Source organism: Budorcas taxicolor, chromosome 16, assembly GCF_023091745.1.
Source record: "Budorcas taxicolor isolate Tak-1 chromosome 16, Takin1.1, whole genome shotgun sequence".
Lineage (NCBI taxonomy): Eukaryota > Metazoa > Chordata > Mammalia > Artiodactyla > Bovidae > Budorcas > Budorcas taxicolor.
In genome coordinates, this window is record NC_068925.1 from 68,114,941 (window position 1) to 68,131,606 (window position 16,666).

General features: G+C 39.4%; 1 protein-coding gene across 1 annotated transcript in view; it reads left to right on the top strand.

Moving 5' to 3' along the window:
- Positions 1-16,666, top strand: part of HMCN1 (hemicentin 1) — a 537,345-nt gene that overhangs the window by 495,032 nt on the left and 25,647 nt on the right. The window contains exons 98-101 of the mRNA XM_052653879.1: positions 4,253-4,315; positions 5,608-5,727; positions 6,623-6,757; positions 15,901-16,014. Of these exons, the coding sequence (XP_052509839.1) occupies positions 4,253-4,315; positions 5,608-5,727; positions 6,623-6,757; positions 15,901-16,014 (432 nt within the window). The remainder of the gene's footprint in view (positions 1-4,252; positions 4,316-5,607; positions 5,728-6,622; positions 6,758-15,900; positions 16,015-16,666) is intronic.

Genomic DNA, 16,666 nt, shown 5'->3' on the forward strand with positions numbered 1-16,666 from the left:
CTCGCACTGTACCGCAGGCTCCCCCTATCTGTTTTACACATGGCAGCACACGTATGTCAATGCCAGCTCCCAATTCAGCCCACCTGCCTCTCCCCCTGGCGTGTCCACACATCCGTTCCCTACACCTGTGCCTCTATTCCTGCCCTGCAAATAGGTTCATCTGGACCATCTTTCTAGATTCCATATACATGTATTAATATTTTTTTTCTTACTTCACTCTGTGTGACAGACACATCTCTAAAGAAGACATACAGATGACCAAGAGACACGTGAAAAGATGATCATAATTACTAATTATTAGAGACATACAGATCAAAGCTACAATGAAGTACTACCATTTCACACAGGTCAGAATTGCCATCATCAGAAAATCTATATATAAAAAATGCTGGAGAGGATGTGGAGAAAAAGAGAACTCTTGCACTGTTTATGGGAATGTAGACTGATACAGTCATTATGGAGAACAGTGATACAGTCACTATGAAGAACAGTATGAAGGTTCCTTAAAAAACTAAAAATAGAACTACCATATGACCCAGCATTCCACTACTGAGCATTTGCCCTGAGAAAACCATAATTGAAAAAGACATCTGCATCCAGTAATAATCATAGCACTATTTACAATAGCCAGGACATTGGAAGCAACCTAAATGTCCATTCACAGATGGATAAAGAAGATGTAGTGCATATACATAATGGAACATTCAGTTCAGTTCAGTTGCTCAGTCGTGTCCGACTCTTTGCGACCCCATGAATAGCAGCACGCCAGGCCTCCCTGTCCGTCACCATCTCACGGAGTTCACTCAGACTCATGTCCATCGAGTCTGTGATGCCATCCAGCCATCCCATCCTGGGTTGTCCCCTTCTCCTCCTGCCCCCAATCTCTCGCAGCATCAGAGTCTTTTCCAATGAGTCAACTCTTTGCATGAGGTGGCAAAAGTACTGGAGCTTAAGCTTTAGCATCATTCCTTCCAAAGAAATCCCAGGGCTGATCTCCTTCAGAATGGACTGGTTGGATCTCCTTGCAGTCCAAGGGACTCTCAAGAGTCTTCTCCAACACCACACTTCAAAAGCATCAATTCTTCAGCACTCAGCCTTCTTCACAGTCCAACTCTCACATCCATACATGATCACTGGAAAAACCATAGCCTTGACTAGATGGACCTTAGTCGGCAAAGTAATGTCTCTGCTTTTGAATATGCTATCTAGGTTGCTCATAACTTTTCTTCCAAGGAGTAAGTGTCTTTTAATTTCATGGCTGCAGTCACCATCTGCAGTGATTTTGGAGCCCCAAAAAATAAGGCCTGACACTGTTTCCACCGTTTCCCCATCTATTTCCCATGAAGTGATGGGACCAGATGCCATGATCTTCGTTCTCTGAATGTTGAGCTTGAAGCCAACTTTTTCACTCTCCTCTTTCACTTTCATCAAGAGGCATTTTAGCTCCTCTTCACTTTCTGCCATAAAGGTGGTGTCATCTGCATATCTGAGGTTATTGATATTTCTCCCGGCGATCTTGATTCCAGCTTGTGTTTCTTCCAGTCCAGCGTTTCTCATGATGTACTCTGCATAGAAGTTAAATAAGCAGGGTGACAATATACAGCCTTGACGTACTCCTTTTCCTATTTGGAACCAGTCTGTTGTTCCATGTCCAGTTCTAACTGTTGCTTCCTGACCTGCATACAGATTTCTCAAGAGGCAGGTTAGGTGGTCTGGTATTCCCATCTCTTTCAGAATTTTCCACAGTTTATTGTGATCCACACAGTGAAAGGCTTTGGCATAGTCAATAAAGCAGAAATAGATGTTTTTCTGGAACTCTCTTGCTTTTTCCATGATCCAGCAGATGTTGGCAATTTGATCTCTGGTTCCTCTGCCTTTTCGAAAACCAGCTTGAATGTCAGGGAGTTCATGGTTCACGTATTGCTGAAGTCTGGCTTGGAGAATTTTGAGCATTACTTTACTAGCATGTGAGATGAGTGCAGTAGTTTGAGCATTCTTTGGCATTGCCTTTCTTTGGAATTGGAATGAAAACTGACCTTTTCCAGTCCTGTGGCCACTGCTGAGTTTTCCAAACTTGCTGGCATATTGAGTGCAGCACTTTCACAGCATCATCTTCCAGGATTTGAAACAGCTCAACTGGAATTCTATCACCTCCACTAGCTTTGTTCGTAGTGATGCTTTCTAAGGCCCACTTGACTTCACATTCCAGGATGTCTGACTCTAGATGAGTGATCACATCATCATGATTATCTGGGTCATGCAGATCTTTTTTGTACAGTTCTTCCATGTATTCTTGCCACCTCTTCTTAATATCTTCTGCTTCTGTTAGGTCCAGACCATTTCTGTCCTTTATTGAGCCCATCTTTGCATGAAATGTTCCCTTGGTATCTCTAATTTTCTTGAAGAGATCTCTAGTCTTTCCCATTCTGTTCTTTTCCTCTATTTCTTTGCATTGATTGTTGAAGAAGGCTTTCTTATCTCTTCTTGCTATACTTTGGAACTCTGCATTCAGATGCTTATATCTTTCCTTTTCTCCTTTGCTTTTCGCCTCTCTTCTTTTCACAGCTATTTGTAAGGCCTCCCCAGACAGCCATTTTGCTTTTTTGCATTTCTTTTCCATGGGGATGGTCTTGATCCCTGTCTCCTGTACAATGTCACGAACCTCCATCCATAGTTCATCAGGCACTCTATCTATCAGATCTAGGCCCTTAAATCTATCTCTCACTTCCACTGTATAATTACTCTGCCACAAAAAGCAATGAGATTGGGTCATCTGAATTGTATTCTTGAATTCAGTGGTAGAAAGTCACAAGGACTTGCATCTAAATCCTTGTTCCAGATTATCTTTATAATTTTATTACTTTTGACTTTAGGTTAATTACATGACCTCAGTCTCAAATTCTTCATCTGAAAATTGGTTATGATGGGAGTCGGGGAATTCTGAGATTTAAATGTAATATAGCACACGAAGCTCATAGTACTCTATGACAGTCAACAGTCATTTAGCAAACTTTTCTATCCCATCCATCCTGCCCCATTGCCTTGAAGGTGCAGGAAGGCTTGAATACTCTCAGGGTCATTTTTACACTTGGAGAGGAAATGGATCATGAACCTCTGCTTTCTCTTCAAGGTTTTAAGCAGTTTGATTGCCTAGAAATAGCAAGTATGGCTTTAGCTTTCTAGTCAAGGAACTATATTCACTGGAGTAGTATTTCTCCCTCCCTCCACAAATATGTATGAGACTTTTGAACAGTGTCATGGTCTCAGCAGGGCTTAAATAATTTTGCAGTCAGAGACTCTCCAAAGTAGAATGAATATGAAAAATAAATACCCAGACTCACTCTATGAAGAACACCTAAAGCAATAAAAGTAAACCATCTCATGTATTTGGAATTGAAGGAAAATCTAAGATAATATCTAAGAGATTGAATATAAACTCAGTGTATTATATGACTTAAATAAAATTCCCCTTAAAGAGAAATCTATTATGTCAATGATTGTCTTTTAGGGTCTGTGTGTGTGTGTTTATATTACTTTGGTAACTTGAAAATGAGTTTAAGTTTTTGCATCTCATTAATGTTTGTATTTGTAAAATAACTTACATCCATCAAAACAGAGTTACTTCCTAAGAAAAGAGATTCCCTAAGCTACCTATTCTTGTTTATATGTTTTCTTCTAACACTAATCTGACATCTATTCCATAATGATATGCCTGTTTCTTCTTGCTTTGACTACATGGAAAGAATACTTGGTTACACACAAAGAAACTTTGACCCAGATGCTTCGCTGTGCAAATGGAAATTGACAAAAGGAGAGGTTTTCTTCATTAGAGTTTGTTTTTCACTGGCATAAGTTATTTTAAGGGTTTTCAAAATGCCACTCCTGCTTCTAGAACAGAAAAAGTAAATGGCTGGAAGAATAGGATTTTGCCTGTGGTTATGTCTGGCAGTCACATTGATTTGTATCCTTTTTTGTTATCAAAGAATAATTAATTTTCTTTTGATTCATGTAAACTACTTAGGCAGAAAATCTGCTTCCACTGGCTGCTTGCCAACAATCTCTGCACTATGATTCATTTAGTTCTCGGTTGGGAAACAGGAAAATGTTTCCATTCTGCTTGTTTTCACCTATTGCATTTGCTGCGTCATGTGTTCCACTTTGGGCACATCTTCCCAGGGAGGATGGTTCCGGAAAGAAATAAGGTGCTAAAGTTCTAACAAGTCAGTTAATTTTGCTTTTGTCTCTATGGTAGGAGAACGCAGTAATCAGTGTCCCTCTGGGTTTGCCTTGGACTCGATCGGACCCTTTTGTGCTGGTAAGTACAACAATAAATGATGCATTTTTGTTTTTCATAATCTGTTCATGCTATCCTTAATGGACATTTACTGTCATTTTGCTAGATATTTATTAATCACAATATCCTCTGTCTCATTTTATAGGTGAGGAAATTGAGATGTGAAGAAGTTGAGTGCCTAAGTTCACTCAGCTATCAGATGGCAGAGCTAGATTTGAATTTCAGATAGATACAAAGCCCGTGCTGTGTCAGTTAGTTCCACAATCAAGTGTGTTAGGGATCATGATCAAGTACAGGGGTAGACTGAACATAGGAACCAAACACTGGACTATGTTTGGCCACCTGATTGCACGAATGTGAAACAGCAGTAATTCAACTCTAAGTCACTTAACCCTAGAATTGCCCAGTTGTAGCACAGGGCTGGAGATGGCAATGGCAGCCCACTCCAGTACTCTTGCCTAGAGAATCCCATGGATGGAGGAGCCTGGTAGGCTGAAGTCCATGGGGTCACTAAGAGTCGGGCACGACTGAGTGACCTCACTTTCAACTTTTCACTTTCATGCATTGGAGAAGGAAATGAAACCCACTCCAGTGTTCTTGCCTGGAGAATCCCAAGGACGGCAGGGCCTGGTGGGTTGCCGTCTATGGAGTCGCACAGAGTTGGACACAACTGAAGTGATTTAGCAGCAGCAGCACAGGGCTGGATTGTGGGTGGAGGACTGATGACTAAACCTGCCTTGTGCTATCCGTGTGCCAGTGCAGGAGAGTCACAGTTAAGTAAACAGCTAAGTAAATGGCTAGAGGAGCTCAAACTGGCATACACAGTGCTTTTCTTTTTGCTGGTATGCAATGAAACATCATACAGCGATAAAAAGGTCGTCTTTAGAAACTGTACTGCCCAGGTTCAAATCCCAGCTCTGCCAATAATGACCTATGTGGCCTTCAGCAATTTAGTTAACCTCTTTGTTCCTCAGTTTTAGCATGCAAATGAGAATAGGAATAAAAATACTTACCTCCTAGGAATGTTGAGATGAGTTAACATAGGAATAATAAAAAGCATTTCAATCACAGTAAATGGTCATTATGTCTTAGCTTTCACCATTGTTGTTTTAAAATTAATGCAGCCACTGTCAGAGATAATGTGAGGACCCAAAAGTAATTTCATTTTGTGTTTCTATTCTGTGGCATATGGAGCATTTTCTGTTACATTGGATCCGTTCATTGGCCTCTACAGACAGCTCTTTTCACCCACTTTAATTACTCCTTGAATGTAGGGCTTCTCCATACTAATTGGGTCTTGTTTCTTCTTCCAGATGAAGATGAATGTGCCGCAGGGAATCCCTGCTCTCATTTCTGTCACAATGCCATGGGAACCTATTATTGCTCCTGCCCCAAAGGCCTCACCATAGCTGCCGATGGAAGAACTTGTCAAGGTAGTTACACGGCTAAATCTAATCAACACATTTAAGCAACGGACATGGCAATCTCTGACCTAGGGAAAGCATGGAAGACCAAGGCTCTTCTTTACTCCTCTTTCTGCCTCTGCCTTCATTAAGTTGAAAAAGTAAGGCAGAGAGAAGACTGCTCACACACTGCCTTCATATGGGGCACTCTGTGGGCAGGGATGCCTCTAATGATTCACTCAATTACCAAAACACAATGAGAGGCAGCCAGGCCTATTACCATATGCATTTTACAGGATAACACCAAGGAAAAATAAGGTTATAAAGAATTTAAGTGAACTGCACAATCCTGGTAGGACTTTAGGAACATTACAAAAAGAAATCACACATTTCTATCAAATTCTAGGTATGCTTCAAAGTTAGAAATTGTATAGGAGCCTAATTTATAAATTAAAAATGAAAAAAAGGATTTCTCCCTCTATGCCCAAGTAGGCCTCCATCTAAATACAAAAGAGAGAGGGAGTAAGGACATAACAGGGCATAGGAATAACTTCTATGGGAATGTCCAGTATGGATTGGGCACTTTGTATACATTATTTCCTTTAATTTTTAAAGCAGTACTGAGAGATAGATATTATCCTCATTTTACAAATGAGAACTCAGATGTTAAAAAGAAGTACCTTTTTTCAGTCATCTAATTTATAAGTGGTCTGATGGATGGCTTGGTCTTTGAAGACACACACTGTCTGCTGTGAGCTTGTCAGCTCTTCAACTCATCTGAAGGGAGCTACCCCCAAATTCAACATTCTTGCTCTTGTGTATTTCAAGTGTCACTCATTGCTTTCCTTATTCTTATTTCACAGCAGGTTCTTAAGTGGGTTTTTTTTTCCCACTCCCCTTAGTTAAATGAATCACTTTGTTGCAGATATTGATGAGTGTGCTTTGGGTGGATACACCTGCCATGCTGGTCAGGACTGTGATAATACCATCGGATCCTATCGATGTGTAGTCCGCTGTGGAATTGGCTTTCGAAGAACCAGTGATGGGCTGAGTTGTCAAGGTACATAAATGGAAGCCCTTGCTTTATCTTCATTATACCAAGAGTTAAAAACCCTGCCTGTTGGACCATTTAGGTTGAACTCCATTTAATAGATTGAGCTTCGTAGTAAAATATTTAAATGTAATATTCTATGGCTATTTTAAGTATTTGTAACAGTGATTTTGAATAAAACTTGCCTATAATACTTGAGAGTGGAGGTGATACAGCATGATCTTAATAGAATCTGTCTCATACTTGAGATTCAACCGATGTACAAGAAAGCCTTCTTAGAGCTCCCCTCACCTGAGTAAAAGCAGAAACTTCTGAGAAATGACCATGACTATCAATTACCTCTTCAGGGTAGAGTCTAGTCCCAGGAGAGAGACATAGAGTAACCCTACCATAAATCTCTCCTGCAGGGTATTTTATGATCCTGAAGAAGATGCAAAAATCACTCATCCTTGTACAGACAAACATTATCATATAGTCTCTTATCTCATTGTTTTCAGAAGAACCCTGTCTGTCCTTCTCATAGAAGCCAATTATCCCCTCTTCGTTTCTGCTGTTAAGTCTGGTTTAAAAGCCTTTAACTTTCACCATGAAACATGTTACTTTTTTGGTTGGCACCTATGTGCATAGAAATAAACCTTTTCTCTTATTAAAAAAAAAATCTCCATTCCATAAGATTACTATTTATTGCAGGACTTTTGATATAAAACTTATTTTCTAGAAGAATTTTAGATTCACAGCAAATTTGAGTAGAACAGAAAGAGATTTTCCAAATTCTCCCTGCCCCAACTCCTTCACAGCCTCCCCTACTATCAAATTCCTTCTAGAGTGGTACATTTTTTACCAAGGATAAATCTACATTGACACATCATTACAACCGAAAGTCTGTTGTTTACATTAGAATTTACTCTTGATGTTCTATATTCCAATGTCATGTATCCTCCATTGTAGTATCATGCAGGATCACTTCCCTACCCAAAAAATCTATGCTTCACCTCGTCATCCTTCCCTCCCCCAAACTCTGGGAACACTGATATTTTTATTGTCTCTCTAGCTTTACCTTTTCCATAATGTCATATAGTTGGAATTATGTAGCATTTAGCCTTTTCAGATTAGCTTCTTTCACTTAGTAATATACATGTATGTTTCCTCCATGTCTTTTCATTGGTTGATAGCGCCTTTCTTTTTAGTGCTGAAAAATAATCCATTGGATGACTCTACCACAATTTATCTATCCATTCACCTACCAAAGGGCATCTTGGCACTTCCAAGTTTTAGCAATTATAAATAAAGCTGCTGTCAGGATTTTCCAAACAAAGACACAGTGGATACAAAGCTAAATTCTTACCAATAGTAAAAAGAATGAATGAATTATGGCATATCTATACCATAAATGACTGTATTGTCATTATAAAGAATGAAATGAAGCTCTGCTGTTTGGCTTAGAGGAATTTCCATGAGACATCCTTTAGTGAGAACACTTAAGATGTAGGAAAGCATATGTAACTTGTGTAGAAAAGATTGTGACTGGAAAACAAACAGTAGCAAAAGAAAAAAGGAAGTGTATTTATATATTTAGGGAGAGCTACGGGTGTACATAAAAGAATATGTTTGTTATTACCATTTCTATATTAACTATAGATGTTATTTATATTAGATTGTTAATGTAGGTTGGCTTTGGAGAACAAGAAGGGTAAAAAGGATAAGAGGCCAAGCAAAAGAAGAAAAACTGCACAAAGAAAATCTTCTAAAGGTATATGATCACAGAGCAGGGAGCGGACAAAATGGGGCAGTAGAAGGACTTGAACTCACCTCCTGTCATGAAATCACCAAACTTAAAACTAACTGCCGAATGAAAAAGACTGACAGATACCAAAAAAGATATTCTGTACATCCATAGATGAAGAAGCCACAATGGATGATAGAAGGGGCACATGTGTGATATAATCAAATTTCATTCCTACCTGGTGGACAACCCACAAAGTGAAAAATATTTGTATCACAGAGGTTCTCCCATGGAGTGAGAGTTCTGAGCTCCACATGGCAGGCTCCCTAGCCTGTGAGTCCGACCCTGGGTGGAGAAGCCCCCAGAGCATTTGACTTTGAAGGCCAGGAGCTCCACAGGACTGGGAGAAAACTCTTGGTGGGCACACACAAGGTTTACATGCCCTGGAACATAGTAAAGCAGTGACTACGGAAGAGCCTGAGCCATACCTACCTGTGGGTCTTTTGGAGGGAGGGGTCAGCTCATGGAGGGGAGGGGTCAGCTCAGGCTCACTCTGTGGGCGAGGACTCTAGAGGCAGAGGCTCTAGGGAATATTCACTGGCATGAGCTTTCTCAGAGGTCTCAATAGCAAGACCTGGGCCCACCCAACAGACTGTGGGCTCGTCTGCTTGGACACCTCAGGCCAAACAACCAACAGGGTGAAAACACACACAGACTGCCTGAAGCCTGAGCTCACAGCTATGGCCCTGACATGGCCCTGCCTACCAGAGAGACAAGACCCAGCTGCACCAGTGGGCAGGCACCAATCCCTCCCACTAGAAAGCCTGTACAAGCCTCTGGACCACCATCATGCAGCAGAGGCAGATTCCAGAAGCAAGCATAATTATGCACCTGCAGCCTGAGAAAAGGAGGCCACAGACACAGAAAGTTAGACACAATGAGTCAGCAGAGAAGTATGTTCCAACTGAAGGAAGAAGATAAAAGCCCAGAAGAACAATGAAGTGAAGTGCAGTAAGGCAATCAGACTGAAAAAGAATTCAGATATGACAGTAAAAATGATCCAAGATCTCAGAAAGACAATGGAGGAAAAGACTGAAGAGACACCTGAAATGTGTCACAAAGACCTAGAAAACCAGAAAGAAAAAAAAAAAAAACAGTTGAGCAATACAGTAAGTGAAATGAAAACTACACTAGAAGAATAAAAAGATACACTTGACAGAATCAGTACCAGAATAAATGAGGCAGAAGAGCAAGTTAAGTGAACTTGAAGAGAGATTGGTATTGGTGGAAATCACTGCTACAGAACAGAATAAGGAAAAAAGAATGAAAAGAAATGAGAACAGTTTAACAGACCTCTTAGACATTAAAGCACCAAAATTCACATTAAAGGGGTCCCAGAAGGAGAAGAGAAAGGTCCTGAGAAAATATTTGAAGAAATAGCCAAAAGCTTCCCTAACTTGGGAAAGTAGACATTCAAGTTCTAGAAGCACAGAGTCCCATACAGGATAAACCCAAGGAGGAAGACGCCAAGACACATATTTATCAAACTGACAAAAATTAAAGACCAAAAAAAAAAGTATTAAAAGCAACAAAGGGAAAGCAACAAGTAACATACAAGGGAATCCCCATATGGTTATCATCTGACTTTTCAGCAGAAACTGTGCAGCTTGAAAGAACTGGCATGCTATATTTAAAGTGATGAAAGGGAAAAACCTATAAACAAGAATACTCTACCCAGCAAGACTCTCATTCCGATTCAACAGAGAAATCAAAGGTTTTATAGACAAGCAAAAGCTAAGAGAATTTAGCACCACCAAACCAGCTTTACAACAAATGCTGAAGAAACTTCTCTAGGTGGAAAAGAAAAGGCCACAACTGAAAAAAAAGAAAATTACAAATGGGAAGGTTCATCAGTAAAGTCAAACAAACTGTAAAGATAGAAAATCATTTACAAACAAAAAAGGTATCAAACCAGAAATCATGAGGAGAGTACAAATGCAAGATATTGGAAATGCATTTGAAATTAAGAGACCAGCAACTTAAAACAATCTTGTATGTTATAGACTGCTATATAAAAACCTCATGGTATTAACAGCTGCAAACCAAAAATCTATGATAGATATATACACAAAAAAGAAAGATCAATCCAAGCACAACACCAAAGATAGTTATAAAATCACAATAGAATAGAACAAAAGAGGAAGGTACCTACAAAAGCAAATCCTAAAGAATTAACAAAATGGCAATGAGAACATACATACTAATAAATACTTTCATCTATATTGTCTAAGAGACCCACTTCATATCTAGAGACTATACAGACAAAGTGAGGGAGTCGAAATAGGTATTCCATGCAAATGGAAATTAAAAGAAAGCTAGAGTAGTGACAGTCACATCAGACAAAATAGACTTTAAAATAAAGACTGTTACAAAAGACAAGGAAGAATACTACATGATCAAAGGATCAATCCAAAAAGATAATAGTTGCAAATATACATGTACCCAACATAGGAGCACCCCAATATATAAGACAAATGTTAACAGCCATTAAAGTACAAGTCAACAGAAACACAAGAACAGTGGGGACTTCAATGCCCCACTTACCTCAATGAATGGGTCAGAGAAAAAAGTCAATAAGGAAACATAGGCCTTAAAGGACACATTAGACCTGATGGACTCAATCCATATTTATAGAGCATGTCATCCAAAGGTAGCAGAATATACATTCTTCTCAAGTGCACATGGAACATTTTCCATGATCAATCACATACTGAGCCACAAAGAAAACTCTGGTATATTAAATTGAAATTTCTTTTGCAACCACAGCACTATGAAATTAGACATCAACTATAAAAAAAAAAAAGAAAAACTGCCCAAAACGCAAACACATGGAGACTAAATGACAAAAAAAAAAAAAAAGGATCATTGAAGAAATCAAAGAGGAAATAAAAAAAGACTCAGACAAATGAAAACACAATGATCCAAAAACGTTGGGATGCAGCAAAAGCAGTTTAAGAGAGAAGTTTATAGCAATACAATCTTACCTCAGGAAACAAGAAAAATTTCAAATAAACAACCTACCTTACACCTAGAGCAACTAGAGAAAGAAGAACAAACAAACCCAAAGTTAGTAGAAGGGAATAAATCATGAAGATCGGAGCAAAAATAATTGAAATACAGACCAAAAAAAAAAAAAAGAAAAAAGAAAAGATGAGTTAAACTAAAAGATGGTTCTTTGAAAAAATAAAATCGATAAAGCTTTAGCCAGAGTCATCAAAAAAAGGGAGAGGTCTCAAATCAATAAAATTAGAAATAAAAAGGAGAAATTACAAATGATACCACAGAAATACAGAGGATTGTAAGAGACTGCTACAAACAGCTATATGCCAATAAAATGGACAACCTAGAAGAAATGAACAAATTCTTAGGAAGGTACAGTCTCCTAAAACTGAATCAGGAATAAATAGAACAGACCGCAGCTCAGTTGGTAAAGAATATGCAGGCAATGCAGGAGACTCCATTCAGTTCCTGGGTCAGGAAAAACCACTGGAGAATGGATAGGCTACCCACTCCAATATTCTTGGGCATCCCTTGTAGCTCAGCTGGTAAAGAATCTGCCTGCAATGCAGGAGACCTTGGTTCAATCCCTGGTTGGGAAGATCCCCTGGAGAAGGGAAAGGCTACCCACTCCAGAATTCTGACCTGGAGAATTCCAGGGACTACAGAGTCACAAAGAGTCGGACATGACTGAGTGACTTTCGTGAACAGACCAATCACAGGTACTGAAATTGAAACTCATTCAATGGGGACACCATCACTTTGATATGAAAACCAGACAGACACCCCAAAAAGGAAAACTTACAGGTGAATATCACTGATGAACACAGATTCAAAAACCCACAACAAAATATTAGCAAACCAAATCCAACAATACATTAAAAGAATCATATACCATGACCAAATGGGATTTATCCCAGGGATGCAAGAATTTTTTAATATCTGCAAATCAATTAGTGTGATATACCACAGTAGCAGACTGAAGAATAAAACCATATGATCATCTCAATATATGCAGAAAAAGCTTTTGACAAAAATCAACATCTCTTTATGAAAAAACTCTCCAGAAAGTGGGGATAAAGGGAACTTAACTCAGCATAATAAAAGCCATATGACATACCCACAGCAAACATCATGCTCAATGGAGAAAGGCTGAAAGCTTTTCTTCTAAGATCAGGAACAAGACAAGGATGTCCATTCTCACCACTTTTATTCAATATAATTTTGTAAGCCGTAGTCATGGAAGCCAGAGAAAAAAGAAATAAAAGGAATCCAAATTGGAAAAGAAGCTGTAAAAATGTCACTCTTTGCAGGTTGCATTATACTATACATATAAAATACTAAAGATGCTACCAGAAAGCTACTAGAGCTCAAAATTTTATTGGGGAAATTTTCAGGATACAAAGCTAATACCCAGAAGTCTGTTTCACTTCTATATACTAACAGCAAAAGATTAGAAAAAATTACAAGTAACAAGAATAAATTAAGGAGACAATCCCATTTACCATCACAGCAAAAAGATTAAAATGCCTCAGAATAAACCTACCTAAGTGAGAAATAGATTTAAGGGCCTAGATCTGATAGATAGAGTGCCTGATGAACTATGGAATGAGGTCTGTGACATTGTACAAGAGACAGGGATCAAGACCATCCCCATGGAAAAGAAATGCAAAAAAGCAAAATGGCTGTCTGGGGAGGCCTTACAAATAGCTGTGAAAAGAAGAGAGGCGAAAAGCAAAGGAGAAAAGGAAAGATATAAGCGTCTGAATGCAGAGTTCCAGAGAATAGCAAGAAGAGATAAGAAAGCCTTCTTCAGTGATCAATGCAAAGAAATAGAGGAAAAGAACAGAATGGGAAAGACTAGAGATCTCTTCAAGAAAATTAGAGATACCAAGGGAACATTTCATGCAAAGATGGGCTTGACAAAGGACAGAAATGGTCTGGACCTAACAGAAGCAGAAGATATTAAGAAGAGGTGGCAAGAATACACAGAAGAACTGTGCAGAAAAGATCTGCACAACCCAGATAATCACAATGGTTTGATCACTCATCTAGGATCAGACATCCTGGAATGTGAAGTCAAGTGGGCCTTAGAAAGCATCACTACAAACAAAGCTAGTGGAGGTGATGGAATTCCAGTTGAGCTGTTTCAAATCCTGGAAGATAATGCTGTGAAAGTGCTGCACTCAATATGCCAGCACATTTGGAAAACTCAGCAGTGGCCACAGGACTGGAAAAGGTCAGTTTTCATTCCAATTCCAAAGAAAGGCAACGCCAAAGAATGCTCAAACTACTGCACAATTGCACTCATCTCACACGCTAGTAAAGTAATGCTCAAAATTCTCCAAGCCAGGCTTCAGCAATACGTGAACAGTGAACTCCCTGATGTTCAAGCTGGTTTTAGAAAAGGCAGAGGAACCAGAGATCAAATTGCCAACATCCGCTGGATCGTGGAAAAAGCAAGAGAGTTCCAGAAAAACATCTATTTCTGCTTTATTGACTATGCCAAAGCCTTTGACTGTGTGGATCACAATAAACTGTGGAAAATTCTGAAAGAGATGGGAATATCAGACCACCTGACCTGCCTCTTGAGAAATCTGTATGCAGGTCAGGAAGCAACAGTTAGAATTGGACATGGAACAACAGACTGGTTCCAAATAGGAAAAGGAGTACGTCAAGGCTGTATACTGTCACCCTGCTTATTTAACTTCTATGCAGAGTACATCATGAGAAACGCTGGACTGGAAGAAACACAAGCTGGAATCAAGATTGCCGGGAGAAATATCAATAACCTCAGATATGCAGATGACACCACCCTTATGGCAGAAAGTGAAGAGGAGCTAAAAAGCCTCTTGATGAAAGTGAAAGAGGAGAGTGAAAAAGTTGGCTTCAAGCTCAACATTCAGAAAATGAAGATCATGGCATCCGGTCCATTCACTTCATGGCAAATAGATGGGGAAACAGTAGAAAGTGTCAGACTTTATTTTGGGGGGCTCCAAAAACCTGCAGATGGTGACTGCAGCCATGAAATTAAGAGACACTTACTCCTTGGAAGGAAAGTTATGAGCAACCTAGATAGCATATTGGAAAGCAGAGACATTACTTTGCCAACAAAGGTCCATCTAGTCAAGCCTATGGTTTTTCCAGTGGTCATGTATGGATGTGAGAGTTGGACTGTGAAGAAGGCTGAGCGCCGAAGAATTGATGCTTTTGAACTGTGGTGTTAGAGAAGACTCTTTAGAGTCCCTTGGACTGCAAGGAGATCCAACCAGTTCATTCCAAAGGAGATCAGCCCTGGGTATTCTTTGGAAGGAATGATGCTAAAGCTGAAACTCCAGTACTTTGGCCACCTCATGTGAAGAGTTGACTCACTGGAAAAGACTCTGATGCTGGGAGGGATTGGGGGCTGGAGGAAAAGGGGATGACAGAGGATGAGATGGCTGGATGGCATCACCGACTCGATGGACGTGAGTCTGAGTGAACTCCGGGAGTTGGTGATGGACAGGGAGGCCAGGCGTGCTGCGATTCATGGGGTCGCAAAGAGTCAGGCACGACTGAGTGACTGAACTGAACAGGGTTATAGGAAAGATGGCAGTAAGGACGAAGAGCTTTAAGAACATATGTGAGGAGGAAATGCTTGGTGGACCACAGTTCTTATCTTAGTGAGGAAGGAGAAGACAGAAACGGAGATCAAAAGCTCAAGTAGAGGAACTTTTCTTAAATGCAAGTAGTCGTCTCCCTTTCTCTGGGAACAGAAGAAATGAAAAAAGAGAAGGTACAAAATACAAGCACGTATGCATCAGTTGGGGGAATTCACACCGGCACTTTTTTTCCATTACACTGTGACCCAGATGATGTTCACAAAGATTAACTTGGCAATGACTACAGATGAGGATAAAAGCTAAAGTTGCTGCAGTCATCTGAGCACAGGGTGATAAAGACCTGCGTCAGGCCAATAACAGCCAAAATCCAGAAGAAAGTTCAAATTTCAAAAGATGTTGCAGAAGACCCAACTTTATTATTATTTATTTTCAGTACTCTCTGTCAGCTATGTTCCAGGACTCAGAGTTCCTAAAAACAAGAGTGGGAGCCATATAGTAAACAAAATAGCTAAACTACAGAAGTATTGCATCAACATAGCTCTGAAGCAATAGCAAATGTTAATCTTGGGATAGTGTTGAAGAGAGAAACCCTCACTAGCAGTTTATTCTATCAGTTATCTAGCAGATCCCTTGAGAGCAATTAGATTGGACTCTTTTTAGGGAAGATCTTAAACATAAGATTGATCAAAGATCACTGAAATGTTAAACATTTGGGATAAACTAACCTGTTTTCTAACAGCATGTAATGAAAGTTCTGTTTTGCTTAATAGATATTAATGAATGTCAAGAATCCAGCCCCTGTCACCACCGCTGTTTCAATGCCATAGGAAGTTTTCACTGTGGATGTGAACCTGGGTATCAGCTCAAAGGCAGAAAATGTGTGGGTAAGGAAAGGGCTATGAATTCAAAGCAGTGGCATCTTTGTAATGTCTTAATGCTGTCTGACCTGATCTATGTGTTGTGTCTGATATAGGGCACCTACCATGCATCATTTATGTGATCCATGCAAAATCAAAAGGAAACGAATGCTATACGTGACAGTTTTCATTTTCCAATTTTACAACCATTTTTAACATGTTCTCTATTATATTACCATTTTTCACAAAATCATAATATACGTGTGAATATAGTTATATATGGGCTTCCCTGGTGGCTCAGACAATAAAGAATCTGCCTGCAATGCAGGAAACCCAGGTTTGATCCCTATCCACTGGAGAAGGGAATAGCTACCCACTCCAGTATTCTGCCTGGAGAATTCCATGGACAGAGGAGCCTGGCGGGCTGTAGTTCATGGGGTCATGAAGAGCTGGACACAACTCAGCAGTTAAATAGACATATAATTTTTATTTTTCTAGGAGGGGGAAATGTTTTGGCATGGCTTCCATCTATGTGATGTAATATTTTTTATTTTTATCATTATGTTCTAAAATAAAGTGTGTTACATACCTTGATGGATTTAAAATACTTCAACCTTATACCATGATTATATAATCATCTATATTATTTATCCTTAAAATCCAAAGGCATATTATTATG